Here is a 21,304-nt window from a genome sequence, read left to right on the forward strand (position 1 = left end):
AATAGTGTACATGTGACTTTAGAATTCACTTTTATTTGTGTTGTTACACTTATATGTCCTGCTATGCTCTATATCTTTAGTGGTGTCTTAATAGACCACCAATTGATTTATGATTTATTTATATATTAAAACATCTTGGAAAACCTAGCTGTTGTATGAACAGAATTGGTCAGGAGGAACTGGTTATAAGCTGACTTTTGTCTTGCTCTGTGATCCCAAACATAGTATCCGTAAGTTCTTTATGTTTCAGCATTTTTTGTGTGGAAAGTGGAAATAGTAACCCTCATCACAGAGGAGTTTCTGCTAAGGGACGACACTCCTTGGGGTAATATAGGGAAGTGCAAAGTCACATGTTGTATTTGTATTGTATTTTACAAATATTTGTATACAAAGTCTATTTGTATTGCTGATGTTGCCTGTATTATCAGCATCGATGAAGTGGTCTGAAATTTTTCAGTTTTATGATTTAGACAGATTTACCTATTCTAAACTCAGATATGTCTGCCCTACATAAAAATAACCAGTTATCATAAATTTAAACTCTGCCTTTGAGTTAATTCCCCCCACAAATCCTTCCCAGGATGTCTTGGAGACTGTAAGTTCTTGGCTATTTGCATTACACCCAACGCATTCAGACTTTTTCTGAGCTTTAAGGTATTTCAGTTCTGGAAAGTCACACAGGGAGTCATTTCTTTAAGCTCGTTGTGTAAGACATATCCTCAGATCTTATAGAAAGAAGTCAGACTATTCTCACGTTACCTGTTCTGGTCATTTATGTTCTATCTTTTAGAGGAAAACACCCCAAAGAGTGAAGGAGTGAATGCCTATTTCCTCTTAAAAGATCTTTTGAGAGATTTCATCTAAACACCACTTTTAGACCCACTGGTTGCTTGGCCCTGCATAGATAGATACTTGAAGGGAATTATTCTGAGTCACCCAGAATAAAGGAGAATGGATAATAGAACAGACTAGCCTCACTTTGAACATATGGCTGTTGGCATCCTAAATCCTATTAACACACAACACAGCTAAGAGTATACTGCACATTCTATTGGTTCATTCTGAGAGGTGACCTGGCTATGTACATATTTCTCTTAGTTAGTATAAAACGAAATTGTATAGATTGTAGTATTTATATACAAAATGTCTAAATGTATATACCCACCTAATTTTTGATAAAGACACTAAGGATATATATTGGAGAAAAAAACCCAGAATCTTATCACAAATGGTGCTAGAAATTCAGCATAGCCACATGTAAAAAAATAAAGTTAAGATCCCCCCACTTCTCACCTTTCTGAAAGTCAGAATTCTTTCTGCATGACCAGAAACTCTGAAATTGTTAGATGACAGAATATGGAAAATACTTAAAGATATGGGCAAGATCAATACTTTTCTAGAATGGACTCTGATAGCTTAGGAAATAAAACTAGGATTTGACAAATGGATTTGGATGACATTTAAAACAAACAAACAAACAAACAAAACAAAGTACCACTGCCTAGTGGAGGAGATAATTAACCGAGGGAAAAGACAGCTTCCCGAATGGGAGGAAATCCTTGTTAACTTCATGTCTGACAGAGGACTACATTTAGAACATATAAAGAACTAGAAAACTAATTATGAAAAAAATCCAAGCAACTCAATTAGTAAGCAAGCTAATAAAATGACCGGTTGTCAAACGATGATGTGTTCATAGGCAAGAAACAGGAAGAAAATGATCAATATTCTTAGCCATTAGGAAATGCAAATTAAACCTTGTGTGTAATTATTAAAAATCAATCTACCCTATCTCCAGCTACTCACCAACAATGGCGGTCTCTCTACCCACATGGCTATACCCAATTTTCCCTGTTTCCTTGCCTCTGAATCCCTTACATTCCTAGTCAACCATCCTCTATCGTCAGTCGGCCAAGAGTTGCTCTAAACCTCGAGTACCATATAAAGAAAACTCTAGAGGCTTGTAATTTATCAGTCAGATTTATAACAATAAATTCTCAACCCCCAAATGCCTACACAAAGAACTCAAAACTCAATTGATATTGATACAAGCTGCCCACATAGATTAGACAAATTGCAGTATATTATTCTATGCTCTTCTATGATATCCATAGCTACCTGTGGCCATTTCAAGCCATGTAGATGCTGTTCTTCCTTTTTCTCCATCTTCCTTTGTTTTCTCCCATCTATCCCCTGTCCTCTCTCTCTCTCTAAAACTCTTAGCCCCACCTTCCTTTTACATTGCCCTATCATAGGCTCTAGCCTTATAGAGGCACTTGACCTCAGCTGCATACCAACAGCAATCTACAAAACCTATATTGACATATTATTTCTTCTCATTCAGAATGGTTATCATAAAGAAAACAGATAGCAGCAAATGCTGGATCCATAGACAGGGAACCCTATGGCTGTTAAGAATGTGAATTGGTGCTGCTTCTATGGGAATCAGTTTGGACAGTCCCCTAAAAGCTAAAAAGCTTATCATATGACTCATTTCTGGGAACATAACTTCCAAAATTGACCCATGTAGCACTATTTACAATAGCAATTGTAGAATCAGCCTAGATGTCTTTAAACATATGAGTGGATACAGGGAAGGTTGTACATCTACACAGCAAAGTTTTGTATAGCTATAAATCATAATAAAATTAAATAATCTGTAGACAAATGGACAGAAGCAGAGATTGTCATATTAAGAGACACAGAAGAATTAGAAAGGCAAATACATTGTAAATTTGTGAATCTTATACAAATTCATAAAATTATGTACATGGGAACGTGCATACACACACATCATAGAAGAAGAAGGGATGTCTGGGGGGAATGAATGGAATAGCAAGAGAAGAGTTGGGGAAGGGGTGATATCAGAAGGGGAATGTGGTCAAAGAACATGAATGAAAATGTCTTGAATGAAAGTCTTGAATGAAAATGTCTATATAAAGCCCAACAATATGTACAATGAATATATACCTGTGTGTTGATTATAAATTATTAGTGAAATACTTATTTCCAATATAAAATGTCTATTATACACTTTGAACAAACAAAAACAGTTATAACTGAACAAAATTGTTTTGCACTTAAAAATGAGCTTGCTTTATGATTTCTATAATTTCCAGACCAAGTTGAAATGACAGAGCTTCTTATAGGGCGTACTCATTATCACAAGAGCTTCATTGCTGTGTTTTGGCATCACGAGTATGTGATTGTATTCATGAATATGTGAGATGAGTAGCATTGGTCAAAGGGGATGGAAAAAGAAATTTCAAACTAGTCTTCACAAGCTCAGAGTCATCTTCATAAATTACACTTTTATAAAATGGGAAAAGTGATATTGCATCTTCAAAATTCATCTTCAGGTTTTCATTAGTAGCCAGTTCTAGGAATCTACCCTATTATGATAGTGTACTTCATTAAATTTTATCCCCCACATGTAAATGAATTTGGCTATCTGTAATGTTTACATACAAAACTTCCTTGCTGAGAAATGTAAAATTTAAGGCAACTGATCACATTTTAAGTATATTTGGTAATAATGTTTGACTGATATAAAACACCATGATTAACACACTATTTGATAATTGGTTTTCTGCCACTGATAGTCACATTACATTATTTTTACATGGAAATATTGATATTAAAATAGAAAATAGAAAACAAGGCATGTTTATATTTCTAGATGTTTACATTTAATTTTTAAAAATGTAATAATAATAATTTTTAAAACCTAGTAGGTTTTTAAAACTTTTATTATTTGTGTGTGTGTGTGTGTGTGTGTGTCTACACATATGTATGTGTGTGTAGGCTAAGGAGCATGTTGGGTCACCTAAAGATGGAGTTACATGTCATAATCACCCAATATGGTTTCTGGAAACTGAACTTGGGGACAACTTGAGAAGTTTACACATCCCCACAGCTGTACTTTCATAACAAAGTCCTGTGCTCCTAATTGTATTTTCTGACAGTGTAGTCTCTCATAGTTGTCTGCATTTCACTGAAGAAGAAAGCTCTTTACCACCACCATCCCCTGCAGTCATTCTGAAGTGCTCCATGGATGCTACTTGTATATTAGTCAAGATGCAGTGAACACGATTCATGAGTTTTGTTTGTTTCCCACATTGATACTCATTGGTTTTTGTCTATGTCAAACAACAGTTTTTCTACATGTTCATGTCACAATTCCAAACAAAGATCTTTGATGCCTTTGTTTACAATTGCCTCAGCATACTGTATGTTTCTTTTGTAGTTGCAGCAATATTAAAAATTATGAAGAAAATACTATCAAATAGTGTGTTAATCATTGTGTTTGAAATGGTGTACATTTGCTTTAATTGGCATTTTAAAATCAGTATTTGTTTTCCTAGAAATATTTTGGGCTTTGCATTTATATCTAAGTTTTATGCATACATGTTGCTAACATTTTTTTATGAATCTACTGCCTCATTACCCAGTGCACAACTGCAGATCACATACTGTGAAATAATGCTTCTCCATCAATTAACAGACTCAGTATATGTTCAATCATACTGCCTAGGAAAACCAGACTTAACTATTTTGGTCTAGATTTCTTTAGACTTTCTTTTTTTTTTGCAAGGTTCTCATTTAGCTGATTTCTACTAATGAGATGTAAAGAAATTTAGTGAAAATTGTTTTGTTGTAAATTAGGATTAAAATACACTTTCCATCTTTAACATGAGTACAAGATATACAATGAAAGATAGACTAATAATTTAAATATGTAAATAAACTAAGATATAAACCATAAAAGTCCACAAAAACAAATGATCACATTTTTTTTCAGGGCATGCTGTCTTGATCCTTTACTTTAATAAAAGCCACAAGTTTGTGGACCTGCTGTTTTATGATGCAGAGGAAGCCAACCAACAGAAGCTGTAACTCTCCATGAGCTCAATGCTACTCCTTGAAGGATTGTTACCGGGAGAGTCCAGTGATCACAGGCTGAAACTATACAGTTATAGTCCATTGTTACTAAAGGTTCCAAACAAACATATTCAACTTCTGTACACACCACAAAGCTTGCTTATGGGTTCCTAAGCACCACTCTTCAACAACTCTGCTTACACTACAAGGATGGTTTCCCAGTTCCTGTCACTTGAGAGAGAAAGGAGCCTCCTCTTAATTCTCCTAGTTCCTTTGGACTAGGCAGACATCAGTCCAGGCTTTGAAGAAAGCAAACATAGGGCTAACTTTAAGGAAGTGCAGATATCTAAGTTCTGTTCTTGTCCTCCTTCCTCCTATGTTGTCTGCTACAGTTGCATCTAAGTGTTCTCCAAGGATGAATTCATTGCATGTTTCCTGGTGGCTGATTTAGGAAGGTAGAAGACACAAGACCCAGAGGCTGTACTTATGAAGGTCATATCTAGTAAGACTTCTCTCCTCTTCTTCTCTACTTCCCATCTGTGATAGGACAGGTGACTCTTCCACATGTTCCTACTGATAGGATGTTCTGCCACCCTGTCTTGTAGCTGTTTTCCCAAGATTAAAACCATTCACCTTGGTGTACAACTTCTGGGGACAAGAGGGAATCAAAGCAAATTTCATCTTTATATTATATATGTATGTTTGTCTCATTCGGAAAAGAATAATGAGAAGAGACGGGACCTACAAAAGTTTTTGCTATTTATAAGAGGCATTTTAAATCATGATTGTTAAGATAGCTAATGTCTATTTTGTTCATGGACAAGCCCAAGTCAGTGAAGAAAAGACAGAGAAATAGATAGATGTTGGGAAGGCCAAAGAAAAAGAGCATAGAAAGGCTGGTCACTCAGGGAAGCAGAGCTGCCTGAAAGAAGGCTGGACCAACTGAGCCTCCTGGAAAGGACAGTCTTCATCTTATTGAGCTGCCTGTAAGTTGTGTAGTGGGCTCCAGGTTCCAGGTTTTATGAGTGTATGAGTTGGCATTGGTGATACAGCTGGCCTTGAGTCACCTCTCTAAGTAACCCAACTAACTATATTCCTGTAAGTAACCCCAGTAAAACTCATTGGTCCCCCAAGTTGGTCTTTGGTGCTATCTGTATTTTGGTCTGTCCTCATTTCACTATCCTGAGGTGAGCACAAATTTATGCATTCCCATGAACAGTGTCTTCCCATGAAACATGCCTTCCCAGGAATAGTGTCACACATCCCTCCCCATGGACCAAGAATCAATCGAACCTAAGAGAATTGAACTCTCTGAATCCACAGTCAAAATAAACCCTTTCTCCCCTTAAGTAGTGTCAGGTATTCTGATACAGACATGAGAAAGCTGACTGATGCATGATCCTATTGCTCCCATTTTGTAGGCACAACTTCCATGACCATTGTTTTACCACGAGGTGTTTCTTTCCTGTTTAATTAAATATTAGTCTTAATGCTGATGTAACTCATCCCAGTATCTTTAGAAGGTGATGGTATAGAATGCTTCCTAATAGAATCATACTGAAGATACTGAAAGAAATGTCTCCAAGTCATATATTTCCTGTCTGTTATGGTTTGAGGTCTTACAGGAGTCTACCACACTCTCTAAATCTGATCATGAATAACAAGATCTGAGAAAGTTTCATAGATTTGTTCATATTTTTTAAATTGCACCCTTGCCAGAAAATCTACATAACTTTTGAAAGTGATATGGCAGAAAAATAGTTTTAAAGAAAACTCATTATAATTATATTTGAAATTGAGTAGCAAAATATAAAAGAGTATAGAGTGGGGGGAATAATTAGGAATGTTGTCTTAAGAATAAAAGATTAAAAATAAAAGTTTTTACAAATGGCATAGATTACTTCTGTTTGCATTAGATGATTGTTTAATAAAAGTAAATTAGGCACACCCAAGTCACACAATTTTAACAAAATAAGAAAGAAAACAAGCAGTACACCATTTAAATCTTACATGAGAAGATTAGGAAATTTTCTTTCATCCTTATTTTACTCTGAAAATTTTTTTAGCTCTATGGCCAACAACTGCAAAGGAGTATACAGCATCCATCTAGTCAGCTCTCATGGAAAAGCATGTCAGCTTATAATACATGAGCACCGTAGCACACACAAATTTGTGGCCATAACTTCAATAATGCATTGTTCTAATGCATCAGAAAGACATATTGTGGTATAAACGGGTCTCTTGAGTTTTCCTAGCATGGTTAACAGCATCTGCATGCTTCAGAGATTTCATAGAATTCAGGAAAATGAGAGTTCAAAGAATGTTTACAGGGATATAAGATGTGAAAATTTTCAGAAGCAATAAATATAAGAATAATTTAGTTCTGACAGTGTTTTACCCTTACCTAATTTATATTTTACCAATAAAATTTTCTAAAAGATTTAGATTGTCTTCTACATCTAGTAGATAAGGAGATCCAACTGGCCTGAGTTGGATCAATAACTAATAAAACAAAACTAATGTTTTGTTTTAAGATAGCTGATAAAAGGGATTTTTACAGTAGGTTTTACTGGAAATTTATGTAGGAAAGCACCATCATTCATGGGGTGGTTATGATGGAGTGCCTGGACATCACTAGAAACTTGGAGAACCTAGCAATACTCCGAATTGATGTCACAGATCTTTTTCTCCCTCAGTGACCACCTTTCTCTGGTCTCTTACCTTGGCCTTCTCAACATTTGTATATTTCTCTGACTTTTCTTCACTGACTTGGGCTTAGTTATGAATGAAATAGGGTATATATATATTTTAATAATCATGATAAAAATGCCTCATAAATAGCAGAGACTTTTGTAGGTCCCATCTCCTATTTCTTTTTCTATGTGAGACAAACATACATATGTATCATGAGGATGAAATTTTCTTTGGTTCCTTCTTGCTCCCAAAATGAATGCTCACATCCCTAAATACCAATGGATCCCAACTTCTGGGCTGTGACCCCTTTTGGGGTCAAACAGTCCTTTCACAGGGGTTATATGTCAGATATCTTGCATATCAGGTATATTTACATTATGATTCATAACAGCATCAAAATTATAGTAATGAGGTAACAGCAAAAATAAGTTTATGGTTGGGGTAACCCCCAACATGAGGAACTGTATTGTAGGGTCACAGTGTGAGGAAGGTTGAGAACCGCTGCTCTATGCCTTCTTGTGGTCCTCCAAATGAAGGTCCTGACTGTACTTATGCTTTCCCAATTTTCTCTGGACACCTACCCAATTTATACTGTTGTTTTAGGAGGCTTATATCTTTAATTTCTCCCTGTTCAGTGGTTTCTTCCTTTGTTTGTGAATGTCATTTGAATACAAGAGAAAACTTTGTCCTTCTCTCCCCAACGCTGCCTTGAGCCATTTCTCTTTAAATTCCAGCTTATGGGCAAGGAAGATGATATACTAGTTAATGCACAGGCTTTGCAAGCACAGGGACTAGAATTTTAATCCTCAAATGCATGCAAGTCTTGGTGGATTGGAACTGTAGTCTCTGAAGGCAGAGATAGGATCTCTAGAGTCAGTTGGCTAGCATGATCAGCCTTATGTGAAAGCTTTGATCTGATGAGAGACCCTGACTCAATAAATAAGGATGGCGCCTGATATCAACCTCCATCCTTCATCCACTTTCCAGTGTACACATGTACACATACTGGGACACACACACACACACACACACACACACACACACACACACTGTGGTACACACAAACACGTAAATTGGACAAGATAAATATCAGCTTCTGAAAGTGGTAGTCAGTAATCCCCTGACTTTCTAAAGATTGGCAGCATCAACTCAGACAAGTTGGATCTCTTTATCTACTTCTAGATGTAGGAGTTACCCCAAGTTCAAGGGCCTGTCCCCAGTAATTTTTTTTTTCTGAAGCCTGTTCTTTAGTTGCAGTCTGTCTGGTACTATTCTGCCCTCTCTGGAGACCTCCTGATAGCAAATTTGTCCTTCCTTCTTGAGAAATCAGATGAATTTAATTTTACTTTAAAAAAATATTTTCTTTTGGATATTTATTTATTCTATTTTATATGTATATAGAGTATTTTGCTGGAATGTATGTATGTGCAACACATGTATACCTGATGCCTGAATAGGGCAAAGGAGAACATTTCATCCTGGAACTGGAATTACAGATGGCTACACGATGGGTGCTGGGAATCAAACCTGGATTTTCTGGAAGAGCAGCCAGTGCTCTAATCCATGGAGTCATCGCTCAAGCCAGGTTTTACGGGCTGGTGCTCTTCATGCCTGGGTCCTTTAAATGGATTCATCTCCAAAAAGACAGTTTCCTTTTAACATTTCCTACATTAGGCAAAGGCACTATGGGTAGTTTCAATTTGTTAGTTCAGCCATCATTAAAACATTTTTTTTTTTTTTTTGCCCAATGTCTGTTTCACACATGTATATAATGATTTTTAGACATTTTCACCCCTAAATACCCAGTTGTGTCTCTCTCTGTTCATTGGCTTTTCTGAATGTTTACAGCATCTGGCTGTTTCACTTGCTTACGTAATAATTATGTTCTTTCATCTATGTATCTAAAAAGATGCATAGGTTTCCACTTCCGCTTTCCTGTGAATCTATGATTTACCATAGTGTCTGCTTCTGCTTAGAGGCCCTCTGATTCTGCTTAGCTGACACTGACGTCTGTTTTCTGTAGTTCAGAGCCAGGCCTGGTTGGTGGAATTTGGCTACTACATTTTTTGACTATGAAACAATGACTTATTGACTTTACTGAGGAGGAGAGTTTGATCATAAAAACACAAAATTTCAAAGCATTCAATACTTTATTTTTTACTAGATATTTGCTTCTAAATGAACCTTTCCCTTAGGTCTCTTTAGTTTTGAGGAACATCCTGTTGGGGGAATACCTGGGGAATTATTGCCCTTATTCAACCCAGAGAGAGGAAGCACAACCTTTTACCTCAAAGTGGGATAAGGTTGTTGTGCCCCAAAGAGCCATGTGGAACCAGACTGATTCTAGACTCTTCTTGAAATCACGTTTCTATGTTTCTTGCTTTCTCCGTGTGCTTCAGTTGTGCACATGTTTCTTTAGTCAGTGACTTGAATAAGGATAGCTCATATCTCTGCTTTTAAGGAACCCCAGGCAAGCTAACTTCCATGGCTTGCCACACCAAACAGCAATTCAAGTGTCACATCCCCATCTTTTCTTCCTCTTTGTTACCTAGCTCTTCCCTTCCCCACTCAGTGTACAGACTTTAATTTCACTTCTTTTATAAGAGTATGTTCAAATGTGCTAAAGATAAAAACCTATTAACATGGCCAAATACATGTATTAAAGTTTAAAAATGTTTTCTATGGAACACTTCACAAAAACATATCAAGGGAAAGTGTGAAGACATGATCAGAAGCATGCAATTATTTTCCTCAATGCTCTTTTATTTATTTGTATTTTTTTTCAGTTACTTGTCTTGATGTTTTGGCTGAGACCCTAGCCTTCAATGGCTGAGCCATCTCTACACTCCAAGCACTGTTTTTCTTACAGTGTCATTTTAATTGAGCATATGCAGCATTTACATATAGTCACTACACACACACACACACACATACACACACACAGTCATACAATATGAGATAGATGCTGCCTAGCACACAGTTTGGATTCTGGAATCGCAAATGAAAGCTATGCAGCATCTCTTTCACACTGTAGTGACTGTAAAGACTACCAGTGAACACAGTCACATTAGTACAAATATTTATGGATGTGTTTGCTTTGAACCTATTAAAAATATCAAGTGGGTATCCATTATTTCTAATAAGAAAAATTCAGAAGTTAACCATTTTTAAGGAAAACAAGAAAAGGTAGATCATTAGCTTTTCCTGTAGAATTCAGAACTGACCAAGGTGCACCGTGAATCCTATGGGAAAGAAATGTCCAATCATCTTTCAACTGTTGGATTATCACATTTATTTTTCAACTGCTGCTGTCTCTTGAGAATTTTATCATGATATGTTGCAAATGACAAAAGCATTAAACTTGCTTTCAGAATTCCCTTGTTTCTGGAAGGCCACACAAGATGCAATAGTTTTGTAAAGCTGAGGTTTGAACTGTAACTTTCTGCCTTTTAAATCATTATGCCATAAAACATGTCCAATGTTCTTCATGTTTTACATTTTTAAAATTCTCTTTGTAGTTCCTGCATTCATGCTTGGTGTTGGCAGCCATCCACACCCATATTCACAGCTTCTCAAATGGCAAAAAACTTTTTGCTTGACATTTACCCTGGCAAAGCTAACAAGAGGTGTTCAGTATGACTTAGATGCAGTATAGGCAGTGACATCGGAGGGTTAGCACAGCTCACATCAAAGCAAGTGCTTCTTTTCCTTCCCCTCCCCCTTAAGTGCATCTGTGGGTAAGCAGGTAATAGTTATAGGATGCTTCAGTACAAATCTGTCACCAAAGAATATTCTCTGGTGTCTCAGGCTTAGTTCTGTAATATACCTGAGAGCTAAGTAGTGATAAAACTAATTTACATTAGAATTTGAAGCAGTTTGCCTGCAGTTATGAGTTAAAGTAACCCCACAGCTGGAACAGGTTAACTCTGATGGCCACCCATCCTTTCCCACTGTCCAGGCAATTCTGGTTTTAAACTGATGACAAGATAGGCTGGTTATGGGGAGAGAGTGTGCACTTTTCTCTGTGTGGAGACCAGAAGGGATCAACGGCACCATTGTTCCTTTTGATGTGTGGTCTTAGGAATGAAATTTAAAGTGGATCTTTGGTCAGTGCTTCACTTAAAAACTCAATAGTCTCCATTTTAAAGATATACAAATCTAGGTGGCAGTTGCTGCTGCTGCTGCTGTTATTGTTGTTGTTTGTTGTTTTCCTCCTCCTCCTCCTCCTCCTCTTCCTCCTCCTCCTCTTCCCCCTTCTCCTCCTCCTCCTCCTCCNTCCTCCTCCTCCTCCTCCTTCTTCTTCTTCTTCTTCTTCTTCTTCTTCTTCTTCTTCTTCTTCTTCTTCTTCTTCTTCTCTTCTCCTTTTCTGCTTCTGCTTCTGCTTCTGCTTCTGCTTCTGCTTCTGCTTCTGCTTCTATACAGGACCACAGAATTAGCTGTATTTTTTTCTTATGTTAAAATATATAACTGGTTCTGTGGCCTCATTTAGAACATTGTTGAATTTCTATGGCTTTCGTTTCATTTGATGGGCTGGAATGGCCCTGCCATTTTTCCACCCTTTAACTTTGATGTTTGCTCTACAGTTGGTTATTCGATGGTCTGGGACCTGCTACCCTTTTATTAGGCTAAATCCCTCTGAAGCTGTCAGCATCTCTGGACATTGGAGACAGGATGTCTTCAGTTCAAAGGCTCCATGGTATGGTTCTTCCATGACATAGAACAGCTCTTACATAGATCTGCATAAACATGCTATTCATAGGCAGTGTCCCATTCAGAAACTATGAAATGGTTCTTCTTTGCTAATCACCAAATGGAGATAATTTACGTCATCTTATTGTATTACAAATCATGTCACTTGTCCCTTTATTTAAATGGATGTGAGAAACCTGGCCCATTGTGCCTTGGATGTCTACATAAGTATTGGATTGTCACCATAGGCTACAATCATTTTTCTTCCTCACTGCCAGCCCTTCTGGAACATTTTGTCTTTCTTGCCTTAAATTCATGGCAGGCACTACTAATTAGAGTGAATTTTACCACAATGGCCCACAGACACACTGCCATTAAGTAGCTGTGACATTTAACTTGATCTACAGGATGGCCTTTATTCAGGAAGTCCAGTCCATGCCTTGTGCTGTCTCCTTTCACCTTACTTCAATTAGACTGAGCTAGATATTGTCTGCCTACATCTTGTTTGCTGGATTTATAGTTCCCATCAGGCACAGAGCATGAAGCAAATCCAGAGCATGTTTACTGCTGAGACCCAACTGTACCCTTGCTGACATTTACTTGATATTAACAGACATGGGCATTCTCTCTGCCTTCCTGTCCTAACCCATTGCTTCAGCAGATCTTCTTGATGCAGATGTGGGAGATGCTAAATGCCAAAAGACTGCTATGGAATTCTGCAAAATGGAATATGGGGATGTGTGCAGGTTTGGTCATTTACATTGAGTCTGATATGTAGTCTTGTAAATTCAAGCAAGTGGGCTTGAGGAAAAACTTGCTTGAATGAGTTTTGCACTATCTGTTGGTTTCCTGGAAGCAGTGATTTTAGTGTCCTTTGTCCTAGTGGTATCAATAAACCCAATGGTTATCAGAACATCATATGTGTTATTTATGCTATCATTGGTAAGGCACATAAACCAGATCAGACACAGGCAAGGAAGGAAAGCAGTGTTTGCCATGAAAAACCTAGTAAATTTATACGTAAGTACCATTTACCTGTAAGACAAAATCTGAGGCCCCAGCTCCCCTACACAGAGGACGTTAATCTTCACATCCTACCCTACAATGGGAGGGACGTCATCTATTTTATACTTGTTAGGTTTCTGAAACTCTCAATTTTATTATCGAGCTACATAAATGTTGCTCTTTATCCTGGGGCATAAAACATGGGCACCTGAACCCAGATGTCCCTCAACAGAGGAATGGATACAGAAATTATGGTACATTTACACAATGGAGTACTACTCAGCTATTAAAAAGAATGAATTTATGAAATTCCTAGCCAAATGGATGGACCTGGAGGGCATCATCTTGAGTGAAGTAACACAATCACAAAAGAACTCACACAATATGTATTCACTGATAAGTGGATATTAGCCCAAAACTTAGGATACCCAAGATTTAAGATACAATTTGCTAAACGCATGAAACTCAAGAAGAATGAAGACCAAAGTGTGGACACTGTGCACCTTCTCAGAATTGGGAACAAAACACCCAGGGAAGGAGTTACAGAGACAAAGTTCGTAGCGGTGATGAAAGGATGGACCATTTAGAGACTGCCGTACCCAGGGATCCATCCCATAATCAACTTCTAAACGCTGACACCATTGCATACACTAGCAAGATTTTGCTGAAAGGACCCAAATATAGCTGTCTCTTGTGAGACGATGCTGGGGCCTAGCAAACACAGGAGTGGATGTTCACAGTCAGCTATTGGATGTATCACAGGGCTCCCAATGGAGAAGCTAGAGTAAGTACCCAAGGAGCTAAAGGGATCTGCAACCCTATTGTTGGAACAACATGATGTACTAACTAGAACCCAGGAGCTCTTGTCTCTAGCTGCATATGTATCGAAAGATGGCCTAGTCAGCCATCACTGGAAAGAGAGGCCCATTGGACTTGCAAACTTTATATGCCCCAATANAGGGGAATGCCAGGGCCAAAAGAATGGGAATGGGTGGATAGGGAAGTGGGGGGGCGCTATGGGGGACTTTTGGGATAGCATTGGAAACGTAATTGAGGAAAATATGTAATAAAAATATTAAAAAAAAAAAAAAACATGGGCACCGACATCCAGAGAAAGGGAGAATTCAAGTAAAAGTGAAGGAAAATAGGTTCGACTGTGTAGCAGTGAAAAGACATTTTCTTGAATGGCTTCTCTCTATCAGTTACGCAGTGTCTCTAGCCAAGTTCTGCTAGGTGTTGTGCCCTGCCTCACCTTTCATCAACATCCCTGCATCTGCAGGCTGGGGGTGAAAATGATGGTGATATCTGATATTCGCCTTATCCAACCTATGAGCAGCCTTTGGTGGGTAGTAGTATAATCTACATTTTCTATGAGGCAACAGGCATAGAGAGGCAGAAGAACTCACTCGTGACCACACAGTTAGTGTCAGAGCTGGGATTTCAATTCCATCAGTTTGGACTTAGAGTCCAGGTGACAACCTCCACACTGAACAGTGTCTTGCCTGTGGCATGGAAGCAGGCAGACATGCTACCAGCCCTGTCATCCTGGAATTTCACTGGCTCCAGCATCACCGTAATGGAGGAAATATGATCTTGTTCCCTTGCTTCCATCAAATCTGGACAAGGGCAATGGGCTACCACCTGACAGGGGTGGGGGCTGAGCAGCTCCAATTCTCTGTAGAAGGCAAGGAATCCCGAGGCCAGACAGAGCTGGGATTTAGGACTGTGAGGGAAAGTCAAATCTGTATGCACTACAGTGTTCAGGGAAGCAATTAAGACAAAGGTTTCCTAGTGTGAAGTGAGGCACAGGTACACAGCATAACCTGAATTGTGACTAAAGGGGCTATGGAGAAGAGTGTAGAAAATTTAAGTGTATTTCTGTCCAGTATTAAAATTAGATTCTAGTAGCAGATAACAAGAACAAGATCTTTGTATAGCCATGCAAAGTGCATTTTATTTGGGTAACTGGCTAACTCACTAATAAATGGTCATTTTTTAAAAAAAGAGACCTGGCATGATTCCTTTGATAAAAAAACATATGAGTTGCACATTTAAACTGATATTGTTTAGGCATGAACTCAACATGTGTATAAGAAAAGTAGAAGGTTGCATTAAATACTTATTCTCTGTATACTTTGAAATATTCCATTATAAGGAGGTCCACAGGGAATCTGTGTCTCAGAGGCATCTATCCAAGTCAACTCTCCTGAGCTATTTCGTGGGAGCATCTACGAACATGTGATCTACCTAAACTACGTCACTTCCTAGGACATTTTTCTGGGCTTCCATTCAGTTCCTGTTGCCACTTCTGCCACCTCACCATTGGCTGTCTAATTTCCTAGCCTCCCACCTTTCTCTCATTTTCTCTTCTAATGCCTTGCCCATTGATCAATTAAAACTTCTTTATCAATTAACACTGCTTCTGCTGGCTTCTTTTAAGAAACATCTCTCTGTTGACTTTGTTGCTCATGTGTGTTTGTGTGTATATGTGTGCATGCGTGCACATGCATGTGCATGTGTGTTTATGTGTAGGTGCATGTGTGTGTGTACTTGTGCACACATTCATGTAACTTGTCTGTGTACCGTGTGTGTACAGGAGCTCCTAGAGAACAAACCCCTGACCTGGAATTGCACTTTGGTGAGCCACCATGGAGGTTCTGGGAACAAAGCAAGGGACTCCTATGAGCTTAGAATAGGGGCTATGTAAGTGAATAATATCCCCTATTAACAACTGTCACATCTTTGTACCCCTGATGTGAGCTTACTCCCACTGAGTTCTCCATAACTGTTAAAGTGCTCTCCTTTGGTGTTCTGGCCCTGCTGTGTCCTGGGTACCTTCCTGCTTCCTCCTCTGTTCTCATCCTGACCTGAACAGTCTCCAGGCCTCCACATAGGTTGCCTGCCCTCACCACTCTCAAACACACTGAATCCACAGTATAAGACCATTGTTTATTATTAGCTATTCTAACACTTGCATTGATTAATAACGTGTATAAGATTAAAAGTACTGCTGGGTGGTGGTTGCAAATGTCTTTAATTCCAGCACTGTGGAGGGAGAGGCAGGCAGATCTCTGTGAGTTTGTGGCCAGCCTGGTCTACAGAGCAAGTTCTAGGACAGTCAGGGCTATAAAAAGAAATCCTGTCTTGACACCTCCCTCCAAAGAAAGATTAAAAGTTTCAGTCAAATATTTTACTTACAAGATTTCAAAAAGTGAAGGTTAAATATTTAATGGCATAAAACAAAGATGAAAATCAGGTCAAGAAAACATACCGTAAGAATATTCTCAAAGTTAAGATCAGTTTTTAAATGTGAGAACATTAATTTTATAGTTTATTAAATGAATAGTTTGTAAGCTAACGTCTAACAGCTTTACGAGACAAACAAAATGAACTAATTAAAAATGCAAACAAAGTTCTGTTTAAGTACCCACAAAAGCAGTGTTCTCACTGAGTATATAGAAGCCTTCTTATCATGTATGTGTGTGTGTTTTCTCAACTAGAATTTTGTGTGTTAATAAAAATAACTGCAGCAATACTTGCATACTTCTGCAATGTTCGGTATTTTTTAAAGTATGGTTTCATGTGAGTGAGATCTGTGTTGTAAACGTATCCTAACTGTGAGATATTGTTATGTGTGTAATCATGGAGGAAGAATAAGAAGGTGAAGCTTTATTTACCATTAAACATCTTTCACTAAAGACATTGTGACTAGAAATTAAGTCCTAGGGACTTGCCACATGTTTTATATTCTGTTTTAACAATTTTAACAGGAGTCAAACACCTGCAATCAAAATTTACATGTTTGTTGACAGTGGATCAATATAGTTTTTACAGTCATGGATTTTTCTATAGTATTCTATTTTAAAATTCAATGAGATAGAAAAATTATTGGTCTATTTCTGAAGGTGTGTATACATGTGTGTATTTGTATGCATGTTAATGTGTTTGTGGATGTGTGTGATATGCATGTGTGTGTGCATGCATTAAGACACCTTATCCATCCATACAGTTAATGACTTTTGAGGTGCATTCAAACCTGGTTCTCATGAGGAGGAGAAATGGGACACTTAGGGACATAAACGCAAATCTACAAGAGTGCATTCCTTACATTAATTCACTTCCTGTTTAAGTACCTACTTAATTAGAGACATCATTGAAAATGTTCAGAAATTATTTTTAAACATCGATAATGCCACTAATATCTAATATAGTTATTTTCTTTGAAGTGCATGGCATTTTCGAGAGAGATAGCAACAAGGACAAATTATATGGAACAATAACTCTAAAATTAGTTATATTACTGTCTGATGGAGTCGCTCTTTATAGAAAATAAAATAAAAAGTATTATAAAATATTCTGGACTACACACATTTATAAGTAGAATATATTTACATTAAAATAGTGATTGAGTTATGTAGTTCAAATAATTGCCTCTGCAATTATGAAAAATACATCAACTTCATTTATCCTTTGACCTGTCTTCTGAAATACAAGCTTTGATAAGGTACAATTTCAATTTGAAGTGTGTTTTTAAAACACAAAATGGGAATCATTTGAATACTTTCTCATTTCAGCAACTGGCTGACAGGTTTCTCATAATTATCTTACAAACCAAATTAAGAAATGTGGGTGAGGAGGAAGTAGAGTTCACATACATTTGCACATACTTTGATTAGCAGTCCTTGAGCCCATGATAAAATACAGGCTATTGACATCTGGTTGTCGGGTCCTTTTCTGTTTAGAATTTATTAATTATTTCAATAGTATAAAGATGGGAGCTGTTTGACTGGAGAACAGGATTCACATACATTAAAACAACAACAAAACTCCAAGAAAATAATGCCCAAATGATAAAATATTAGAGACTAAGTTCCAGAAGATGAAAAATAACATGGCTTGTTCCAACACTGTCATATAAGACAACCCCAAACCAGGAAAGACATGACTGGGTAGATGTTTTCATTAAAACAAAGGAGGGTGTGTTAAGCTGAACACACACTATGACAACCCAAAGCTTCCTCCTTCCTAGATAACAAGACTCTTAAGCTGCATTGGGAGTCTATTGTCCATGGTAGAGGGCCTACTTGCCATATTGAACTGTACATTTTTGTCTCATTCTTGATTCCTGCAAGAGGTCAATTCATGCCTCCTGGGACAAACTACTAGACTGCAGTGGGCCTAGGAACCCAAAAAAGGGAAGGAAATAAATCAAGAGAATTGGTTCTTTATTAACCTTCCAAAGGCAAGCCTTTGGAAATTGGTCTTCAACTATTTGAAGTACACTGATATATTTGAAGTACATGGATTTCCTTCACAGAAGGTATAAATGAGATTGCTATGAGCAAATGAGAATGATTTACAGTACAGTTGGACAACGAGGGAAAGCTTGCCCTCTATTTCAGCAGCCAAGTCAAGCCATTTGAAACCCTGTTCCAGGAACCTCATCCACACTGTTGTAGAGTTGAGGATGTAATGCCTGCTTTATGTAGCACAGGGACTTCATAAGCAATCATATGAGAAAGTGTATAAAAACACAAGACTCCAGAATCAACTGAAGACAGAATGACCCAAGGATGGTGTGTCAAGAGTCCCAGGGAAGCACTCCATTTGCCAGAACCCTTCAGGGCTTCCTTTTGCTGGAGATACAAAGACTCAGCTCTGGCTAGAGATGGTCATCATGGTATTTCCAATTAATGCTGAGATTAATTTATTGCCTGTTTCATCTTGGTTAAAATCAACAAATAGTGAAGTGTGAGTTTCAAGGAGTCCCTAATGTCAGCTAGTTAATTTGGGCCAAGAGCCTAGTTGCTATCTACAGTTTTGAGAGAATGTGTGTCCAGGTGGGATTTCTACTGCAGTGCTCATTAACTTAACTCAAGAATGGGAACTCTGGCCAACATGTTCTAGACCACATTAGGGCTAACTGACTTTATACAAATAATGGTCCATACATTTGTGCTGATGATTTTCGAAAACATGTAGACTATTCTGATGCTAATACTCTGTCAAAATCCCTAACCTTCTATTTCTGTCTTTGGTAGCTGGTACCCTATGCCCACCTGTTTGCTATCTATTTATTTTATTCTTTTTAATGCTCAAAAATAATTGTCTTCCGTGTTGGCAAACTCTACCAGCTGTTTCAACTCTACTCACCCTTTGGCCTTCTTTGCCAGGTGGACCCTGGGGACCTTGGATTCCTATGGAGCCCTGTGGGGGGAAAGGAACACATGTTAACACTCTAGTTCAAGTGTGTCTGCCACGAAAGAATGTCGTGATGACTGACCCTCATTTCAGGGACTAAACAAAACAAGGTTAAGTCACTTCAGCCCTTCCAAGGTTAGTCTATCAATATGTTAATGATGAGAAATGGCTGTTCATTGTCTTGCTTGTCCTTCGACCTGGTTCAAGAAAAGGGTAGTGGGAAGTTCTGAGGCAGTGGAGAGATTAAAACCAAAACAAAATAATAAACAAACCTCTTATGACTGAAAGCCCATAATTGCTACAGTACCACACATGGATGAAAACCATAAGTGTAAGCAGAAAAGGTACCTTTTCCATATTTAGATTCTATAAACAAAACTACGGTTTTGTTGACAGTAGATTTGTATCTTTTTAGAAAGCACATGATTTTGTCATTAGCTGTAGCTATGTGTGTTTATGTGTGTACCTTTTAGTATCATATAGTATTGTATGATTTCCCTTATTCTCATCAAGTAATGAGGGGAACATATTTGTTCACTTAAAATTCAGATTATAAAATTGTCCAGGAATTCCTAGGTGTCATTAATTTGAAAGCCAAGTCTCTGGGGTGGCTGTTATAGGTATTTGTTATTACAAGAATTCCTTCTCAACCTATCAGGTTGAGACTCAGACTGTATCAACCTCAGACTATATTGCTATCTTTTTCTCTTCAGCAGTCATTACTGGTTATTCCAGATCGTTCCTATTGCTTCTTCCTTCCCCTTTGAACCTTCAAATGGGCTGTAGGGGGACTTTACACTCATGTTCATAGTTTACATCCTGTACCTGATCTCCTCCACTTGTGTGCGTCAGACCCTTTACACAGATGATATCTAGACTTATAGATAGAAACTAGCCTTAGTTTATGTATATGCATATTGAACAGCCAACTGCCTGTTCGACACCCCCACTTGGATATCTACAGGCAACTCAAATTTGGCTCATCAAGTACTGAGTGTAGAACCCTCCCTCACTCCTTGTTTGCAATCCTCACCACAGTCAACACACATAGCCCCATCTTGTTGCTCAGTCTCGAGATCAAACTCACACCTTACACTCCCCTCTCTCAGACCCATTCTTCACATAGGATTACCAGGCCTGATTAGATTTGTTTTATTTGAATCCATTTAACTCCATTCTAATGGCTTTCAGATGATCATTTCCTGCATGGCTGCCAAGCTTCCTGGTGGTTTTGTAATCATCAATCCAATCTTGAGAAAACCTAGCTTTGGTCTCTCTCCTGACTTGCCTGTAAGTGGGATCTATCTTACTCAATAGGGGCTGTGAATGTTACTGGCTACGAAAACCAACTGTTGCTGGAGAATCAATCCACTATAGTGAAAAAAAGAGAATGAATACATTAGGTTCTATAATTCTTATTATTAGCTTATTAAATTATATATATATTAAATGCATAAAAGTATTTGATGCAAACAAGCAGTATAAGTAAGTCTAAACTCATTCTATCTAGAAGAAAAACAGCTTAGGATTCTTTGGCACTTTCTAAATTGAACTCAGAGCCTCTTGAATGCTAAGCATACCCTCTTCCACTGCTAGCCTCCCAGGATTCCTTTTTATAATATGATCTTCTTTAACTAAAAACTGGGTATTTTTGTGATGACCCATAACTACTTTTTATGCATATGGTCATTTCTATTCTTTCATAGATAATATTTTTAAAAAAATGATATAAGTCAGGCAAACACAGGTTAATAGCTCAGCATTGGGGAGCTCTGCTTGGTTTAGACTATGTACATTCTCCTCCTGTAATAGATGCATCTGGAAGCCTGAGTCT

At 37.9% G+C, this 21,304-nt stretch overlaps 1 protein-coding gene across 4 annotated transcripts in view; it reads right to left on the bottom strand.

Annotated features, from left to right (window-relative positions):
- The window catches only part of Col19a1 (collagen type XIX alpha 1 chain), a 313,337-nt gene that overhangs the window by 128,341 nt on the left and 163,692 nt on the right, over positions 1–21,304 (bottom strand). For all 4 annotated transcript variants that reach the window (XM_029483553.1, XM_021163060.2, XM_029483550.1 and 1 more), the window contains one exon: positions 19,423–19,476. In XM_029483553.1, coding sequence (XP_029339413.1) covers positions 19,423–19,476 — 54 coding nt within the window. The remainder of the gene's footprint in view (positions 1–19,422; positions 19,477–21,304) is intronic.

The sequence above is a fragment of the Mus caroli genome, chromosome 1 (genome assembly GCF_900094665.2).
Source record: "Mus caroli chromosome 1, CAROLI_EIJ_v1.1, whole genome shotgun sequence".
NCBI classification, from domain to species: Eukaryota; Metazoa; Chordata; class Mammalia; order Rodentia; family Muridae; genus Mus; species Mus caroli.